The 18336-nt window shown below is 40.8% G+C and overlaps 2 protein-coding genes across 6 annotated transcripts in view; one reads left to right on the top strand and one right to left on the bottom strand.

Annotated features, from left to right (window-relative positions):
* The window catches only part of ift80 (intraflagellar transport 80 homolog (Chlamydomonas)), a 91135-nt gene extending 89371 nt beyond the window's left edge, over positions 1-1764 (top strand). For all 5 annotated transcript variants that reach the window (XM_010900543.3, XM_020046884.2, XM_010900630.4 and 2 more), the window contains 4 exons: positions 792-881; positions 997-1169; positions 1255-1378; positions 1512-1764. In XM_010900543.3, the coding sequence (XP_010898845.1) occupies positions 792-881; positions 997-1169; positions 1255-1378; positions 1512-1622 (498 nt within the window). In that variant the 3' untranslated portion in view covers positions 1623-1764. The remainder of the gene's footprint in view (positions 1-791; positions 882-996; positions 1170-1254; positions 1379-1511) is intronic.
* A 2918-nt stretch (positions 1765-4682) lies between these two features.
* Positions 4683-6578, bottom strand: LOC105028720 (uncharacterized membrane protein C3orf80 homolog). The gene has a single exon (XM_010901692.3). It carries the CDS (start codon positions 6249-6251, stop codon positions 5610-5612), a length of 642 nt encoding a protein of 213 aa, XP_010899994.1. The 5' UTR covers positions 6252-6578; the 3' UTR covers positions 4683-5609.
* Between the last annotated feature and the right edge of the window lie 11758 nt (positions 6579-18336).

Below are 18336 nucleotides of genomic sequence, written 5' to 3'. Positions count from 1 at the left end.
GGAGTGTGTCCGTGTAGAGACGCCAGTGTAATGCCACTGCCCTCCCTCTAATAACACACACCTCCCTCCCCTCTCCTCGCCCAGTCCCTTTAATGACCCAGGGAAGCGGGACTAGACTAGCCCCCTGTACAGGGCCTGTGGTCAGGGCTGGGTCACACGCTACGCCTTGGCGCCACCACCAACTTCTCGGGCTGAGCAGAATGTGTGTGTGTGTGTTTGTGCTGATCACACAAGGATGTACACATTGCCAGACTGCCTTGTTGACCTGATATCAGACAAGTAGTATTACTGACAGCAACGATCCACAAAAATTAATGTGTAAGAGGAAGTTGGTTTGGTGTAAATAGTGTGATTTCTGGCCCACCAAATACCACAAGTTGTTGTGGGGCCGGCCTGCGGTTTGTGCTCCTTTTGGAAGTGGGGTGGTCATTTGATGGCTCCTTGAAGTAAGCCAAGATACTAAAATACCAACCCCTCGTTTTACACCTGAGTCAGCTTTGTTTGTCAGTGCAAGCCTTCGGTGCTGAAACTTTTGGGCCTAGGCTTCATACATCCGCTGACTGTACGCGGACTTCCACGCTTACTTGAAAGTCAAAGAGGCTAGCAGAGTACGGCTCCATGTCAGTGGTCATGACAGAAGGCCCTATATGTATCCTTCACTGTCACTTTATTTAGTGACTTTTGTGGTGTTTCAATCCTATTTAAATATTCATTTGTTTTGTGGATTCAAATGAGAGAATGTGCGTTAACACAATGTGTGAATGGCAAATGTTATGTCTCCTTTCCTATAGGACCTGTCGCTGTGGGCGTGTCTTGCTGGCATGGCAATGTCCAATAGGGAGTTGACAACCGCTGAAGTTGCCTACGCTGCCATTGGAGAGGTAAGAAGATCACACAATCAATTAAATCTCTCTCCCTTTCCTCTCCTCACATTCTCCTGCACATTTATACATTTAAGTAAATGTGATTCTATTTCTTACCCTCCTCCGTCTCCAGGTGGATAAGGTGCAATATATTAACTCTATCAAGGAGCTGCCATCTAAAGAATCGTCATTGGCCCACATCTTAATGTTCAGTGGTCATGTCCAGGAGGCGGAGGCTACTCTGCTACAGGCTGGCCTGATCTACCAAGCCATACAGATCCACATCAACCTGTACAACTGGGACAGGTTCGTTTCTGTCTGTCTGTCTGTCTATGGATACCTACAGAAATGCATGTCTGTGAATTGGTCTGAACGCTTCATGTGTCCCCAGGGCGTTGGAGCTGGCAGTAAAACATAAAACCCATGTGGACACAGTACTGGCCTACAGACAGAAGTTCCTCCTGGACTTTGGCAAGAAAGAGACCAACAAGAGGTTTTTGCAGTACGATGAAGGGGTAGGATGTGTTATCGCCTTTGACTGTCATACAGTAACCAATGACTAGCTTGAGTAATAAAGACTTCTCTAAAACACACTATCACTACACTGACCCATTTCTGTAACTGCATACATCTGTTTTCCTCTATCAGGTAGAGGTGGACTGGGAGAAGATCCAGGCAAAGGTAGAGATGGAGCTGGCTAAGGAGAGAGAAAAGGCTGCCACCGCCTCCGTCAAGAACAGCGTGGCCTTCAGACACTGACCATGTCCAACAATCTAATGTACATAAACTTTCAGAACAGTCATTTATCAAATACAGCCCTGGAACAAATGAAGAGACCACTGCACCTTTTTCTTTCCTTTCCAAAAACGTTGAAAAGGACAGTTTTGAGTGAGGTCGAGAAGCGTTCAGTTTGCAGTGGTCTCTTCATTTCTTCCGGAGCTGTATCGTTAGTATTATTTTTGTTATTTTATTTATTTTTACAATTAACAGTCTCAGAATTTATACAAATGTTTAATAAATCCATATTTCTCCAATCACTAAATTTTCCATAGTGATTTGTATTTGTTCTATTGGTAGGTGTAACAATTAATATTTCGATTAAAGTTTGGAATAGGTTTTCGGTTAAAGTTAGATTTTTGTGGTTGTTCTTAAATTGGTTAGTGTTTACGCATAACAGGATTTTCAATATGAATGTTTGTGGTCCAGCGAAGATACTAAAACTTAAGTTGTGTGTGCAAGAGAGGGATTTTAGTGTTGATGGATGATATTTGGGGCTTGACTAATGGAGTGGCCAGATTAGCAGTGCCATAAATTTAAACAGCTACACAAGAATCATGACAATCATGTGAAAAAGAACTCAGAACAGGCTTACTCTCTTTGGCATGTTTTACCCTACTTCACGTGTATGAAAATGTCTTTACTTCTAAGATAGCAAATCCTGATAATTTGATCCCCACAAGGATTTTTAGCTGGTCCCCACTAGGAAAAGGTATATTTACAGTTAACAAGTTTAGGTTTCAAGTAAATTGTACAATTGGGGTTAGTGATAGAATTGGGTTTACTTTTAGGTTTAGCCATTAAGGGTTAGGGTTTGGTTACATATAGACATAAAGGTTAGGCTATTAGGGTTAAGATTCCAGTAAATATTGGGTTAGGCTTAGGTGATAGGAAAAATAAGGAATAATCTTTCTGGTCCCCACAAGAATAGAACAATAAACGTGTGTATGTTAGTTTATATTGAGTATTATTACGGCTTTAACAGCTACACTCTGCGGTGGTGTGAAACTGCTAGCCATGCAGTTCCCTCCCTGGCAGAGGTCCAGCCCATCACCATTCCATTACACCCCATCCATCTTCTATCGCACACACACTCAAACACAGCCCTGGCCAGGACACTTGGAGCAGCAGCTGGGATCCTTGTCACTCTGGTTTGGGTCCTGGTGTTCCCAACAGGATGATGCCTACTTGGCAAACTAGAGGAGCAGTGTTTTCCTAAACTGTTATTAGTGATTCTGTTTAGCCCGACAGTAATTAATGGCCAAACTCTCAAAACGCTTGGTCCTAATTATTATAGAACAAAACTGAGTAATTAATTCAGCCTTTTCACTCTCCTCTTCATGCCATCTCAATCTCTCTGTTGTTCTATGCTGTAATACCCTGGTCACTTAAGTCTTGTCCTAAATCCAGGGGGGAATGAACTCCAAGTCCTGCTAACTGCTGGGGAACAGGCTTTCTAGTCTAGAGTAGACTTTGAGAGAGGGGGGTGGGTAGCTAGCTATGATGTCAGTGGTAATGCGGAAGCTCTTTGAATCTCTGACACAAGAGGAACAGACTGTATCAGCCTGGAGTCAGGTTTCACTTGCATTACCACCAGAATGCCCACATCTGAATGCACATTATCCCAACTAACATGAGTATGATCACACACACAAAACATTAAGAATTCTAGGGCTTATTTGTAAAATTGACCTGGGTCTCTACATATCTCTCACACACATCCACACACACACAGACACACTAAATCGCTAACTCCATATCCAAACTAAGCTGCTCCTCCTACTGAAACTCATGCACTGACAGGGCATAATGTGGAACTTATGAGGAGCGTAATGCACATTGATCTGGTCCACTAAGGGATTGAATGCTGCTCCATTGGCATAATAAGTCGTTAGATAAAGAGACTTACCGCATATTATCTGTTTTTCACTCACTCTTAGGTTGGGCTCAGGTTGGATTATCATAAAAATGGCCTGTATCTGCATTTCTGAAATATCTCAACTTAGTAGGCATCTTACGATCGCATATAAAACTACAGCGTATTTTTACCATAAGCCAAAGCAATGTACTCAGATCCATATGTCATGGGTTGTGGTGCTGGTAAGTTATATGCAGTGGCAGCAACTTATTTCAGCAGCCTGTTTCATTACTGTATTTAGATCCCCTAGAAGGAACTCCTCAGAGGACATAATATCAGGTTTATAATCCATTCAATTAAACATTAATGCTAAAAATTGGGTAATATTGGGCATCTCTGACCTGTTAGTCTGAATGGAAGGGATGTGGAGAGGCTCAATGCAAAAAGGGTTAAAAATGAAGAGACCACTGCAAATTGAACGCTTCTGTTCTTCACTCAAAACCTTCCTTTTCAACTTTTTTGGAAAGGAAAGCTGTATATTACATTTAATGAAGAACATATGTATATTTTTCCCACTAAAATATTTACTGTTGTGTGTGTAATTTATCTTGTGTCATTCCTTACGCCAGTGAATTTAATTTGTTTGTTTGGACTCTTATCCACCTGAATGGAATCCATCAGTGTCCGACACACCAGGCGACTGCTGAATGGTATAGTACATGATTAATCTACAGATACCATTTTTCCCATTATGGTGACCATATATGTTCATGTTCACAATGCATGAGGAGGATTATGGCATTCTGGTAACTTACAACTGATGGGCTCCATCCCTCTGGTAACCTGAATGAACACCTAACATACCTTTTTCAGTTTCTCTCAAATCGTATACACATACCCTTCTGATATACTGGCTTGTATACCTGATTGGGTTCTTGGAGGTTATCAGATGCTCATACATAAATCCAGTTGTAGTAGGGAAGACAACTGTGCCCACAGCATCCAATCTGACCACATACACATTTAACATACAAACTCAGGAATATTAATGGTTTAATTTATTTGTTATTTTAATGTACTTATAAATTAAAAAAATAGCACATCTCTTCTCTTTGTCTGGGAAGAGTGGATATATAAGGTTTACATTATCTGGCAACAAATGAGAAACAATCTACTTAGCCTGTTATTATAATGTAAGCTGTGCCTGCTGGATTACAAGACTTACAAGTGTCAAGGCCAGTGATTATTTGGTATTGAGCACACTCATATAGCTATTATAATGTACCTGTCTGCAGAATTACTGGTCTGCTAGACAAACATGGACAGAGAGAGAGGTAAATATGATTGATCGATAAATGGCATGCTGTCTCTGTTAACTGATCTGTGATGTATACTGTCACCTGCATGGTCCCCTGAAAATTTGTGAACATTTGCTTGATTTCCAATATGCAGAGGGTCACAACAAACTAACAAAAAGCCAAACTGGCCTTTGATCCAGTTTTTGGGGCATCTCTCAGAAAAGGTGCAGGTGCTGCAGTGTTTAACCTCTGATACATTTGATTAAAGAACTTGCTGATGTAGATGTGTTGGAGAAGGTTATTTTAATTAATTCCTAGGGTTATTTTTGGCCTGAAATCGACATCACACAATGTTGACTATTCTGCTATGACAGGTTGCAAATTTAGGCTGTAAGTATTTTAAGCAGACTCAAAAACAAATTCTCAGCCTGACCATTTCATAAAATAAATGAAAATTCGTGAGAAAGCCATCTGTCTCACAGTACCATTGGAAATCTAACCTTTGAAGAAAAACGTAATGTGATTGTACAAGCGCCAAATTAGCTGCCTGCCAATACACAAAAGAGCCTCCGATTTTTGCAGCCATCTCTCTTTTATTATCTTTCTCATACCAAGCAGGCTTAGCGATTTGCATAGAAAAGGGGAGTCAACATTCCAAAAGTATAAAAACCACCGTCATTGACAAAATTGACAGTTCATATTACTTTCGACATTCATTACAACATATTGAAGGTAATTGCACTTAAGTTTAGTCTGTAAGTTTCTCTTCAGTTCATAATAAAATGTATAATTTTATAGTCACATCACAATTAGTCAGACAGAATTCCGAGATGCTCGAGGTGTGTGTCCTAAATTGTCCCGTCCCTCTTCTGTGGTTCTCAGTCCCTCCCTCGTCCCTGTGCCTGCAGCAGGCTCTTCAGACTGGTCCAGTAAATTATCATCCGACCGGTCCCTGTGAACCTCCAGCATTGTCTCCTCATAGGTCGGCAAGTATTTCACCTCATCATATGCTGGTAGCTGCAGCACTGGTGAAGTTAAGTCCCCAAAGCTGTATTCAGGATACCGGTCCAGTAGGGAGTCTTGGGACGCCGTGGTGTGACCTTGGAAGAGGGAGGGCTCCTCCGGGTGTTCAGGGTGGTGGTGTCGGCGCGGCCGCGGGCAGATTATTCGCTGGATGAAGTAGCCCATGGCAAAGAGTAGCAGCAGAATCAGGATGCCCGAGAGCTTGCGCGTCACCCAGCCCACGTTGTCAAAGAATATGTGCAGCGGGAGTTTGCAGCATCGCACGGTGGAGCTCGCACTGCCGTTGCCGGTAAACGTAGGGGGACAGCACTGCTGGCCCTCACCGCACTGTACCTCCCCACAACTGCGGAACGCATGGCAGGAAATTGCGAATGCAGACAGAAAGGTGATGATGCACATGCACATTCTGCAGCCGGTGGAGAGAAGAAACATTCTTATTTACCAGTCGTTTTGTCCAGTTAAGAAAGACCTCTGCGCGTGCGTGCGTGCAGTCAAGTTCCTCTTTTGATGAGTTTCGTTTAGCAATTGCTTTGTTCCAATCCTCTTCCTTCATTCGCGCTTTAGAGATTCGGTAGCCACATACTCCGCGGGATCCGAGAATTAGATGAATACCTCTTCTACTGTGTGCGCGTGCGGGAAAAGCCCCTTTGTTCGCGCGCTGGGGTGTTGGATGTGCCAAAATAGAGGGTGAACACAGGCGAACCCTAACTCTCTTCAGTGGGAGGCAGTCAAAGCCAGAGCATAGTCGAACTACGTCCATTTATCTACCCGCCTCTGACAACTGTATCCCTATGGGTGATTCGATTTTGATTGATTCATAATCTTTGGACATTGCGTTATCAGTGGCTGTCATTGGGGGAAAAGAACATCAATTCGCTTAATGTAAAAAGGCTACAATCTAATGTGTAAACTGTTGGATCAAAGCCTGAGAAACAAGACAGCCGGGGACAAAAATGTGGCCCTGGTTTTTTAACACGTCACTCATGATGCCAAGTATTTTTTTAAGCAAGTCATGCTTAAAAAAACGAAATAAAATATGTAAAAATACCATTGAAGATACAACTCACCAGAACTGTGCTTCTGACTAGACATTTTGCTTTTGCTCTATCCATTTTGCTTTCCTCCTTGTTGTCCATCAAACATATTTCAGAATTGTCTTTGCTGTCACTGCTTATTTTGTTTTCTGTCTTTCTGACATTCTGTTTTTTTTTAATGGCAACTTCTGCAACTATATCTATATTGTTAACATCAGCTTTGGGCTGGATGTGTAAAATGTACACTCACCTAAAGGATTATTAGGAACACCATACTAATACTGTGTTTGACCCCCTTTCGCCTTCAGAACTGCCTTAATTCTACGTGGCATTGATTCAACAAGGTGCTGAAAGCATTACTTAGAAATGTTGGCCATATTGATTGGATAGCATCTTGCAGTTGATGGAGATTTGTGGGATGCACATTCAGGGCACGAAGCTCCCGTTCCACCACATCCCAAAGATGCTCTATTGGGTTGAGATCTGGTGACTGTGGGGGCCATTTCAGTACAATGAACTCATTGTCATGTTCAAGAAACCAATTTGAAATGATTTGAGATTTGTGACATGGTGCATTATCCTGCTGGAAGTAGCTATCAGAGGATGGGTACATGGTGAGAAACAATGCTCAGGTAGGCTGTGGCATTTAAACGATGCCCAATTGGCACTAAGGGGCCTAAAGTGTGCCAAGAAAACATCCCCACACCATTACACCACCACCACCAGCCTGCACAGTGGTAACAAGGCATGATGGATCCATGTTCTCATTCTGTTTACGCCAAATTCTGACTCTACCATCTGAATGTCTCAACAGAAATCGAGACTCATCAGACCAGGCAACATTCTTCCATTCTTCAACTGTCCAATTTTGGTGAGCTTGTGCAAATTGTAGTGTCTTTTTCCTATTTGTAGTGGAGATGAGTGGTACCCGGTGGGGTCTTCTGCTGTTGTAGCCCATCCGCCTCAAGGTTGTGAGTGTTGTGGCTTCACAAATGCTTTGCTGCATACCTCGGTTGTAACGAGTGGTTATTTCTGTCAAAGTTGCTCTTCAATCAGCTTGAATCAGTCGGCCCATTCTCCTCTGACCTCTAGCATCAACAAGGCATTTTCGCCCACAGGACTGCCGCATACTGGATGTTTTTCCCTTTTCACACCATTCTTTGTAAACCCTAGAAATGGTTGTGCGTGTAAATCCCAGTAACTGAGCAGATTGTGAAATACTCAGACCGGCCTGTCTGGCACCAACAACCATGCCATGCTCAAAATTGCTTAAATTACCTTTCTTTCCCATTCTGACATTCAGTTTGGAGTTCAGGAGATTGTCTTGACCAGGACCACACCCCTAAATGCATTGAAGCAACTGCCATGTGATTGGTTGATTAGATAATTGCATTCATGAGAAATTGAACAGGTGTTCCTAATAATCCTTTAGGTGAGTGTATGTGTTAAGCCCTACATGCAAAATTGATAAGCAGATGAAAAAGCAAAATAACTGGACAATTACACCAGAAATTACAGCTTGCTGTATTCAGGTTTGCATTGTGTATTAGTGAATACTATATGTTCCACATACCCCTCAGCGTTATGTCTCATGTACCGGTTTGTACGTGTTTTGGAGAAATGTTTTGTCCCATTCTTTTTGGCTGATTTGTTCCAGGTTGTTCAGATTGGCTGGATAGCCCATGTGGCCCACCATTTTTTAATACCACAGATACCCAATGGGATTGAAAGCAGAACTTTGTCAGGGCCACTTGGTTCTTGACACACTCCAATGATGCTGTGACCTTGTGCTAGGGAACCCTGTCTGCTGAAAGGTTCTATACCACCATGCGCCCAACCATTATCAGCATCCCCTGATCAAAACATCTTCCTTTAACTGCTGTAAAATGCTCTTTGGTCCTCATTTCCTTCAGATTCACAACCTGACCAGTGATGAATATGTGACATCAACTCCTATGGTTCACAGGTGGAGGTCAGTGAAAAAACAATTGTGTCCTCATTAGGACAATGTCTTTCATCTGTCTCAAATGGGAGTTTCCATACACAAGTGTTGAATATTTATGCAAGCAACATACTTCCATTTTTGATTTCTCTAGCAAATAATTTCTGACATAAAACCAATGATAAAAAGTTGAGATAAAATATCTCATAATACGAAATGTCTATGTATCATTTGTAATTGTGTAATATGAGAGCAATGGTCAGGGGTTTGAGTACTTTTGCAAAGCACTGTATTTATAAGAACAGCAAAATCTAATTGTCATGTTTTGTGGCTAGAACACTTAAGTAGTAATGTGGGTGTGAGTCACTTGACAGGAGACAAAGTGAAGCTTCATTTATTTACTCTGCTTAGTAGTCTTTACAACCATCCCAGAAAACCATCCTCAGCACATCCTTTTAACCCCATGTACAGTATACTAGGGTATTTTACACTAATAATACAAAATATAATTATTCTAATAATTTCTTGCTTAGAAATGCACCAAACCATGAACAAACTTTTGCTACTGCCTTGCAACTCTTACCTGACGATTTCATTTCTTTACTACTATGGAAAGATTAGTTCATTACAATTTAAGGATGATTACATTTATCCCACAATGTAACAACAGGCGTTTTGCCTGGTCAATAATCTTTCCACGAATTGACCACATTATTTCCAGGAGCCAGATTGAGCTGCTTTGGGAATGAAGTATAATCAGAAATGTAGGCGGTTGACACAACAAGCAATTTCATTGCTTGTTGTGTCAATAAACCCAATGAAAATCAAGAGGGTTCCCTACAAGAGACTTACCCTCAAAGGTAACTTTGACACGATGCTGTCCTGACCTGTCTCCCAGTCTCCTATCGACAGGTTGCATTATGGGTTATGGTGGAAATATCATCACTTTTCTTACACTTAGTGTTCTAGCCTACTCTGCAGACAGAGGGATCCACCAGCCTGCCATAGGTTGACCTGATAATGTGGGTGGTAATGTCTGTACTCCAGGGCTCTGGCAGGTACTCTTCTCTTCACATATGCTTTTAATGATAGAAAGCAGCTGCAGATCCTCTAGTCCAGGCATGTGGGAGTCAGGATTGTGCCCTCTATACACTATGACCTGCTGAGTGTAGCTGGTGGCCCCATTGCCCTGACAGCAATAGCTGAGATACACAGAAAGAGTCTGTAAGGATATCACATGTAGCAACAATAACACACCCTCATCCTGTGTAAACTGTTGCTTCATCCAGAATTCGGAGACACCTTGGCAGTACGTTTCCTCTTGTCCACGGAAACCTTAGAGTTGGTACTGCCACTGGCCACACCATTGTGGCCAAATGTCTCAACAGAATCTACTCTATATTAGCGCAACAAAGAAAGATTCAAAACTCCCCGTGATATACAGAATGAACCACCTGTCTGCAATGCTTGGTATGTCAGTGGCCAGTAGAGAAACATTGGCCAACTTGTACTTGGAACTAGCAGAGGTGAAGCAAATTACGTGTTTTTAATTATTTCAATCAACTGCCTCGGCATTAAGAATCCAAAATGATCCCTGCGTATGGTCTCCTCGAAGACCCAAATAGTGTCCTGAGATCTGATTGTGGGAGCCGTGATAAGACTCCTTCCTAATGTGTACTTTGGGCAGTGACATCTGAGACCTGTTGACTGTAGCGGGCACCGCAGATTTGCAGAGCCCTGAGCTTTCACCTAATTGCCCTTGAAAATACATTGGAGCATTTTAATAATTTCTGCAGGTAGATCATCTCAACTAATAGTAGTGCTCACAAGCCAAAATAGGTGTCAGTATTTTGTGTGTCTTTAAATGCAATATATGTATACTATATATATTTATACACACATTATTGTTTTTTTTCTTCTTTTAAATGAGTAAATGTATGTGTTAAATATTATTAGGTAAGTAAAAAACCCTAGAGATTACAGAAAAGGCATTTAGTAAATAACTGAAATGTTGTTTGTAACTGCCATTTCTAATTCAAGTGGATCAGTATGCATCTATTGCCATCTACTTTAGACAGTGAAAAAGGTGCCAGTAACAGAAGGCTTTCGAAAGACCTCTTCTCATTAAAAATGAATGTCTCTGTCACTGGGGTTTGCAATGGGTCCATTTAGAAAGTGTCGGCCTTCACTTCAGTGCATGGACGATCTCAGAGACCACCGTTCTAGGAGCAACTATATAACAGCATTCATAATAGATCCTAACCTAGATCTAAAGGGTAGGCTTGGCTATAGCTCATTAATTAATAAGAACATTTGTCTTATTGGCAATGCTTAATCAATAAATATCTATTCTTGCCTTCAGGACTACTTTACCAACCACTTAGCGATGGCGATGGGCCCCTGCACTTTGACCTGGTTCAGCACATAGAACAGGGCTGCTCAATCCTGGCCCTGGAGATCTAACCTCTGGTAGGTTCTCTCCAACCCCAGTTGTGACTAACCTGAATTTCATCCAGCTCATTACTAGAATCAGGTATGCAAATTTAGGATTGGACAGAAAACCTACAGGATGGTAGCTCTCCAGGAACAGGGCTGTGCAGCAGTGGTGCAGGACAATGTCTGCTGTGTAGATAAACCTCTTAAACGATACCTTTCTATAACAACATAATGACTGGAAAGTGTTGCTAATTTTAGGCCGAGCTGACTCTGAATAGGTGCAAAACAAATCAATACATAAAAAACCCTTTTGTTTAGGATTCCTTGCTTTAAAACAATACTTGCTGTTTTTACCATCTGTTCTAACAAACTGCTTGTCCACCAGTCCATATACGTTTGTCACAAACAGATCGTGCCCAATGTGCAAAATGAAATAACCAGAGCATTTTGCCTTATATTCAATGAGGCCAGTTTATGCAGCATCATATTTCCAGCGATAATCAGCATGTATTAGGGAAATGCGATACCAGGTCAACAATACACAATCAATAGCAACTTAATGGCCTGTACTGCTGTATCTTGACCCAGCTATGACCATTATAGGAATAATAATACTATCCCTGATATGCTGAGTTACTCTTCCAAAACCATAATTGGATTCCTTAAAATCTTTGGCTTGCTTTGTTATTGTCAGAAAAGTGCTTATTCATGACCTATTTCCCAGGAGGCTGAGCTTGGTGTCTTGCCAGCAATAATCACATTTCCCCTAACCGTCTCTCATTATGTATTCTTATGTATCACTCTTTTACGGTTTCTCCTCCTCTCCATCATACGTAACTTCTCCCACTTCCTGCATCAGTCTCTCCCTCCCTCTGACTTTCCCCGAAACCCACCACAAAGTGCTGCATGGACTCCACCAGTCACTGTGAGTAAATGCGCCTTCAGCTCTTATCTCTGTTTCTCTCTCCATCTCTCCACTCTCTTTATCTCTTTCCCTCTCTGGTTCTCTAGAAAGCTTCGAGCCTACAGATTGGAAATTGGCAACCATTCACCTTTTTTGTCAAAATCCGTTTTTTTACCTGAAGTGTTGAGTCTTCCTGGCCTGCCCTGAGTGTTAGACAGAAAGAGAAGGTGGGAGTGAACAAAAGGGTGAATAAGAGAGAGATTGAACAGGTGTGGCAAGAGGTTGAAAAGTGCCTAAAAGTGATAATAAAAAATGCAGTATGTGATTTTTGGCCACTGGTTGGTGAAGTGGTGCTGTCGAGCCAAACGTTCTCCTGGAAGTGTGTAGTATATGATGTATGTGCCAATGTGTTCCGCATGTCATCGAAACCACTTTCTTTCAAACCTGAAATGTAATGGCTAACTAAAGTATAATGGTGTTTATAGATTACGCACATATAAATGAGTTATTACACCTTCTGTTATTCACAAAAGTCCCTGTCTGCATCTTTAAGTATAAGTATAGTCACCCATATAAAAACATTATTCAGAGTTACTTATTTAAATGTGAATTAGCTTAATGCCCAAAAGTAACATGTTTTAAAGTTACTTAAGTATCAAAAGTAAAAGTAAAGCTGGGAAAGGCTTGTTAGCTGTACAGCTCCAGGTTGTTAGCTGTACAGGCCAGGTATCCACCCAGACCTGGGTCATTCTCCTCTGATGAGTTGTCGTTATCTCCTAGGCACACCAAGGGATCCTCCATGTGCTCCTTGCTGTAGTTCTTCCCTGAAATATAAATTGAAAGGGTGCATTGTCATATATTCTGCATAGTGATGTAAATTCAAAAGCTTATTCAATTACATTTCTTGTTCCCATTAGTGAAATACTGAAACTTTAATAAAACTATGGACAGTAATAAAAATGCTACTATTTATACACTATATTTACATTGACACCATCCCAGAGTTAAAAATTAGACGATAGAAGTGGTAATGATAACGCAAATGTCAAAATAGAATTTTATATGGATAACGCCAAGACCAGCAATCAGAACTGCGATTTTAATAAAACTGTTACATTGCTACGATATATAGAATGGTTGTTTGCTGAATTTTCAAACTACAGTTGTGCTCAAAAGTTTGCATACCCTTAGAGGATTGGAAATATATGTACCATTTGCGAAGAAAACATGAGTGAACAGGCAAAACACATTCCTTTTATTTCTTATGGGATTCACATTCAACAGTAGGTCATAACAGAATGGCACAATCATAAAAAAAAAATGGCACTAACTGATCCCTGTTCTAAAGTCTGCATACGCTTAGATATTAATACTGTTTACTGCCCCCTTTAGCATCAATGACAGCGTGCAGTCTTTTGCAATAGTTGTCTATGAGGCCCCAAATTCTTGCAGGTGGTATAGCTGCCCATTCGACTTGGCAAAATGCCTCCAGGTCATGCAAAGTCTTTGGTCGTCTTGCATGAACCGCACGTTTGAGATCTCCCCAGAGTGGTTCGATGATCTCAAGGTCAGAAGACTGTGATGGCCACTCCAGAACCTTGACCTTTTTCTGCTGTAACCACTGGAGGGTCAACTTGACCTTGTGCTTAGGGTCATTGTCGTGCTGGAAAGTCCAAGAGCGTCCCATGTGCAGCTTTCATGCAGAAGAATGCAAATTGTCTGCCAGTATTTTCTGATAACATGCTGCATTCATCTTGCCATACATTTTCACAAGATTCCCCGTGCCTTTAGAGCTCACACACCCTCAAAACATCAGTAAGCCACCACCATGCTTCACAGTGGGGATGGTATTATTTTCACTATAGGCTTTGTTGACCCCTCTCCAAACATAGCACTTATGGTTCTGACCATAAAGCTCAATTTGGGTCTCGTCACTCCAAATTACAGTGTCCTAGAGGCTGTGAGGCAGTCAAGGTGTAACCAAATTGTAACCAAGCTTTTTTGTGGCATTGGCGCAGTAAAGGCTTCTTTCTGGCAACTCAACCATGCAGCTCATTTTGGTGCAAGTATTATCATATTGTGCTCCTTGATACAACCTCACCAAATTTTTCCAGAGCAGCCTGTATTTCTCCTGAGGTTACCTGTGGATTTGGCTGAAATCTTTCTTGGTCTACTTGACCTTGTCTTGGAATCAAGAGATCCCAAAATTTTCCACTTCTTAATAAGTGATTGAACAGTACTGACTGGCATTTGCAAGGCTTTGGATATCTTTTTATATCCTTTTCCATCTTTATAAAGTATCATTACCTTGTTACGCAGGTCTTTTGACAGTTATTTTCTGCTCCCCATTGCTCTGTATCTAGCTTGCATCCACGTGAGAGCTAACAAACTCATTGACTATTTAGACACAGACACTGATTGCAATTTAAGAAGCCACAGGTGTGGGAAATTCAACTTTAATTGCAATTTTCACTTGTGTGTGTCACCTTGTGTGTCTGTAACAAGGCCAAACATTCAAGGGTATGTAAACGTTTGATCAGGACCATTTGGGTGATTTCTGTCATCATTATGATTTAAAAAGGAGCCAAACAACTATGTGATAATAAATGGCTTCATGTGATCACTATCCTTAAATAAAAGAAGTGACCAGTGAAAATGCGCGGGGAAACAATCATATCCGCGTTCTGGCAGTTTGCACAAAGCTAAATCCAGCAAAAGGAAATGTAATTGCTTCTTCCGAGCAATTGTAGCTTAGTCGAGGCTCTTACCTTTGACTGAGGATAGGCTATTATTGGATATTTTAAAAGGAGAATGCTGTATAAGGTATCTTAAAGTTAGCTACAAAGCTAAAAAACTTTGCTTTGCTGGAAAACTTACAGATTAACAAATGACAGTGAGCTGGCATAGATGGGCTACTTACTTCTAACCTGTATAAATTTTTGAAAGGCAGCTTTATACTAACTGGAGATGTTTTACTAGGTAGGAATTTTTCGGTCCAAGAAATTAATATGTTAAAGATGGCCAAGGAAGGCTGATTCCCCTTTTTGAATTATTAAGAGTACACATTTTGAAAACTTAGTGGTCAAAATAAAAAAAATAAAAAGTAAAATTAAGAACTGTAAATAAGTACTTTCACTTCTTTACAGAACTAGTTATGTATATTATTATATAAAGTGAAAGAATGTTAAGATTCTGCGTTGGTGAGTGCTGCATCCACTGACTCATCTGTTTGGACCGTAATAAAAAGCAGGACCTGCATTTCGAAATAAAAGTGTAGTTTGTGTGAATCCAGAATCAATTTCTCTGGACTATGGAATCCAGAAGAAACACATTGTTACGACCGGCTTCAGGGGGGCGGCAGCGCCAGTCTCTCCTCACTGGTGTATTAACCACCGGCAAGGGAACGATAGCAGCGACACCCCTTCCCCGCACCTGTGTCTCATTGTGTTGATTACCTGTGCTTTTAGTTGCCTTGTTTAGGTTCTCCCCTCGTGGGTTATTGTGCTTTGTGTTTCATGTTGTAAGACACGTAGTGTGTTCTTTCTACTGATTATAAAAACTGTCTTGAGACCGATTCTGTGCCTGGGGTTTTTTGCCTCCACTTTACGCACATTACACACCTGAAGCTCCCTGTACAAATAGGTTTTTCAGGACACCATATAACAATATAATATAAAATAAAGTGAAGAATACCGATAGACCATAGTCTGTAGGGACCTGCTAATGAACAGTTAACAAATCATTATCCTAAACCTTTATAAATAAAATAAAAAAAGGACATCTTGTGCCGAGCTTAAAAATACAGTATTACATCATTATGATAGATGGGCATTTTCTTATTTAACTGTACATTCCATTGATGTAGCCGACAGTATGGTCCACTCCCATGTTCAATGTCACACTGTTCATGTCTGCATTAATCATGGACAAAGGCAGCCTGGTCAAACTATCAGATTTAGAAATACTGTATATTGATTTTATTTGTTCTACTCCAGCAACAACTGCTGCTATTGGACAAAGTTCTAGGATCAGCTCATTCTCCGCAAATCCTTATCTCTTCTTCATAGGGAAATGTAAATCTTGAATGAGATCAGTGTCTCAGGTTAACATCATCTTAGTTTTTTTAATCCACTAAAGGACCCCTAGATGACCCACCACATGTGTGTGCTTGTGTATACAGGTTTTACTATACTTCTCTGGACATTTTACGGATCACCATGAAGAAAAATGTCATTTTCAGCTTAGGGGTTAGGGTATATGTTACAATATAAGGCTTAGAATTAGGGTTAGAGGTTATAGTTACGTTTAAGGTTGGGTTTTCGGGGTTATGGTTAGAGTAATGGTTAAGGGAAATAGTATTGAAGGAATTTTCGGGTCCCAACCAGGATACTGAAATGTCCTAAAAATGTGTGGGGTTACATTTCATTATACTGGACTAAAAATCTACAAAAGGACGTTCAAAACATGCCAGAATTTGATGAAAAGGCAATTTATAGTTTAGTGTGGTTAGGTTTAGGGTCAAAGTTACAATAGGGATTAGAATTAAACTGCGTGGGTGTGTGCAGCTCCCACAGATTCTCATCAGTTTAGATCTTAATAAAAAGCAGGACCTGCATTTAGAAAAAAATAAGTAATTTGTGTGAATCCTGGAAGTCCCAGACCACAGATTTCACACCCACATATTTCCCCTGCTCGTATCGCTCTGCTGGTTTAGGATATGGGGCTGGGTGTGTTTGTGTGTGTTTATGGGACTGTGTGCATCTGTGCGTGTTTGTGGCTTTTTCACTCGCACTTGTGTATTTCTTGGTTTGGAGATTAATCAAAGAATGTCCTTCCCTTCAAGAAAAGCTAAACTCTCTCTTTTCTGAAAGAGGAAACTAAAATCCTTGTTTTGATGAATTGACAAGGTCAAGGAATTGACAACGGTTAATATCCACATTTTTCCCACTTCAGACAATCGCACCCATTCATATGAAGAATCATATGCAATGAGTCAGAGATAGCTTTTTGTGGAAGGGAAGGGATATGGTGGCTTCCACATTAGGCAAATTAGGCAGTGCAGTTTCCCCTAGATTATCAATTTTGTTCTGTTTTGCATTTTACACAACTAGACTGCAGTTCAGGTTTTCACTAGTGACCATAGCTCTAAGGTTAGCACATTAAGACATTCAATTTTACAAAATGAAAGTCACTCTGCCCCTTGTCCTCTATCTTTCTGTTCATTCTTTTATTTAATTCATTCTTCATTCCTACCATTCAGACATGTAAGAGAAAATATAATGCTCTTCTCCTGACAGTGCTGCAAAGAATAAACTAAGATAAATCATCATCTGTTGCCTGTTGCAGTTGGTTATGTGTAACAAGCTAGGATTTGGGGAATGAGTGTCTGAGACATCATTAATGATAAATGTTTTCTAGCACACTTCTCGTCCCTTCACTGGTGGCTGAGCAGGAGTTTCGATGTGTTTCCCGAAGCTGTTTTGGGGACAAGGATTATGGACGCCATGGTGTCTCTTTTCATGCACATGCACATTTGAGGTTTTCCTATCTTTGTTTTGGACCCCAAAATTATTCACAATTATTTTCCCTAACATCTAAACCCAACACCTAAGTCTAACTCCTATTTGATCAGTAACACCAACTGTAACATTTACCATAAACCTGACCCATGGGAACTGGTGAGATGTCTCAACATGTTTGAAAAGTCATTGTTTTACTATCCTTGTGGGGATTTTTATTCATACAAGAATGGGAAAACTAGGAAACACACACACATATGCTTACACAAGTACACATCTTCTATCTTCTGTACATGTGTTGGGTGAGCTATCTCTGGCTTTTACATATTCTGTCTCTTTCTCTGTTATTCCTTCTTTCTGCCTTCCTGACACATCTGGCTTTCAGGGCCACTTTTAGTTTTAACATGGCCTCGCATGCACGCACACATTCACAAACACCTTACTCACCCCTCCCTCTTTCCAATCCTCCCCACACTCCCTCATCTCCCCAGTTTGTTTAAGTTGCCAGGCAGCCAGTGTCTGCCACGAATCGCACCTCTGTTTGGAAAATACTCTTTGAAGATTTTACTTGGAATCCACAGAGGAAGCTCATTGTCTTTCATTTTTCTGTCATGGAAATATGTGGTCTGTTAAACTCATAAAAAAATTATATACATTGGTCTTTAAATGATGTTTGTTAAAT

Source organism: Esox lucius, chromosome 1 (assembly GCF_011004845.1).
Source record: "Esox lucius isolate fEsoLuc1 chromosome 1, fEsoLuc1.pri, whole genome shotgun sequence".
Taxonomy (NCBI): Eukaryota; Metazoa; Chordata; class Actinopteri; order Esociformes; family Esocidae; genus Esox; species Esox lucius.
Note: the sequence above shows the minus strand (reverse complement) of the source record. Positions and strands in the feature narration are given on the sequence as shown.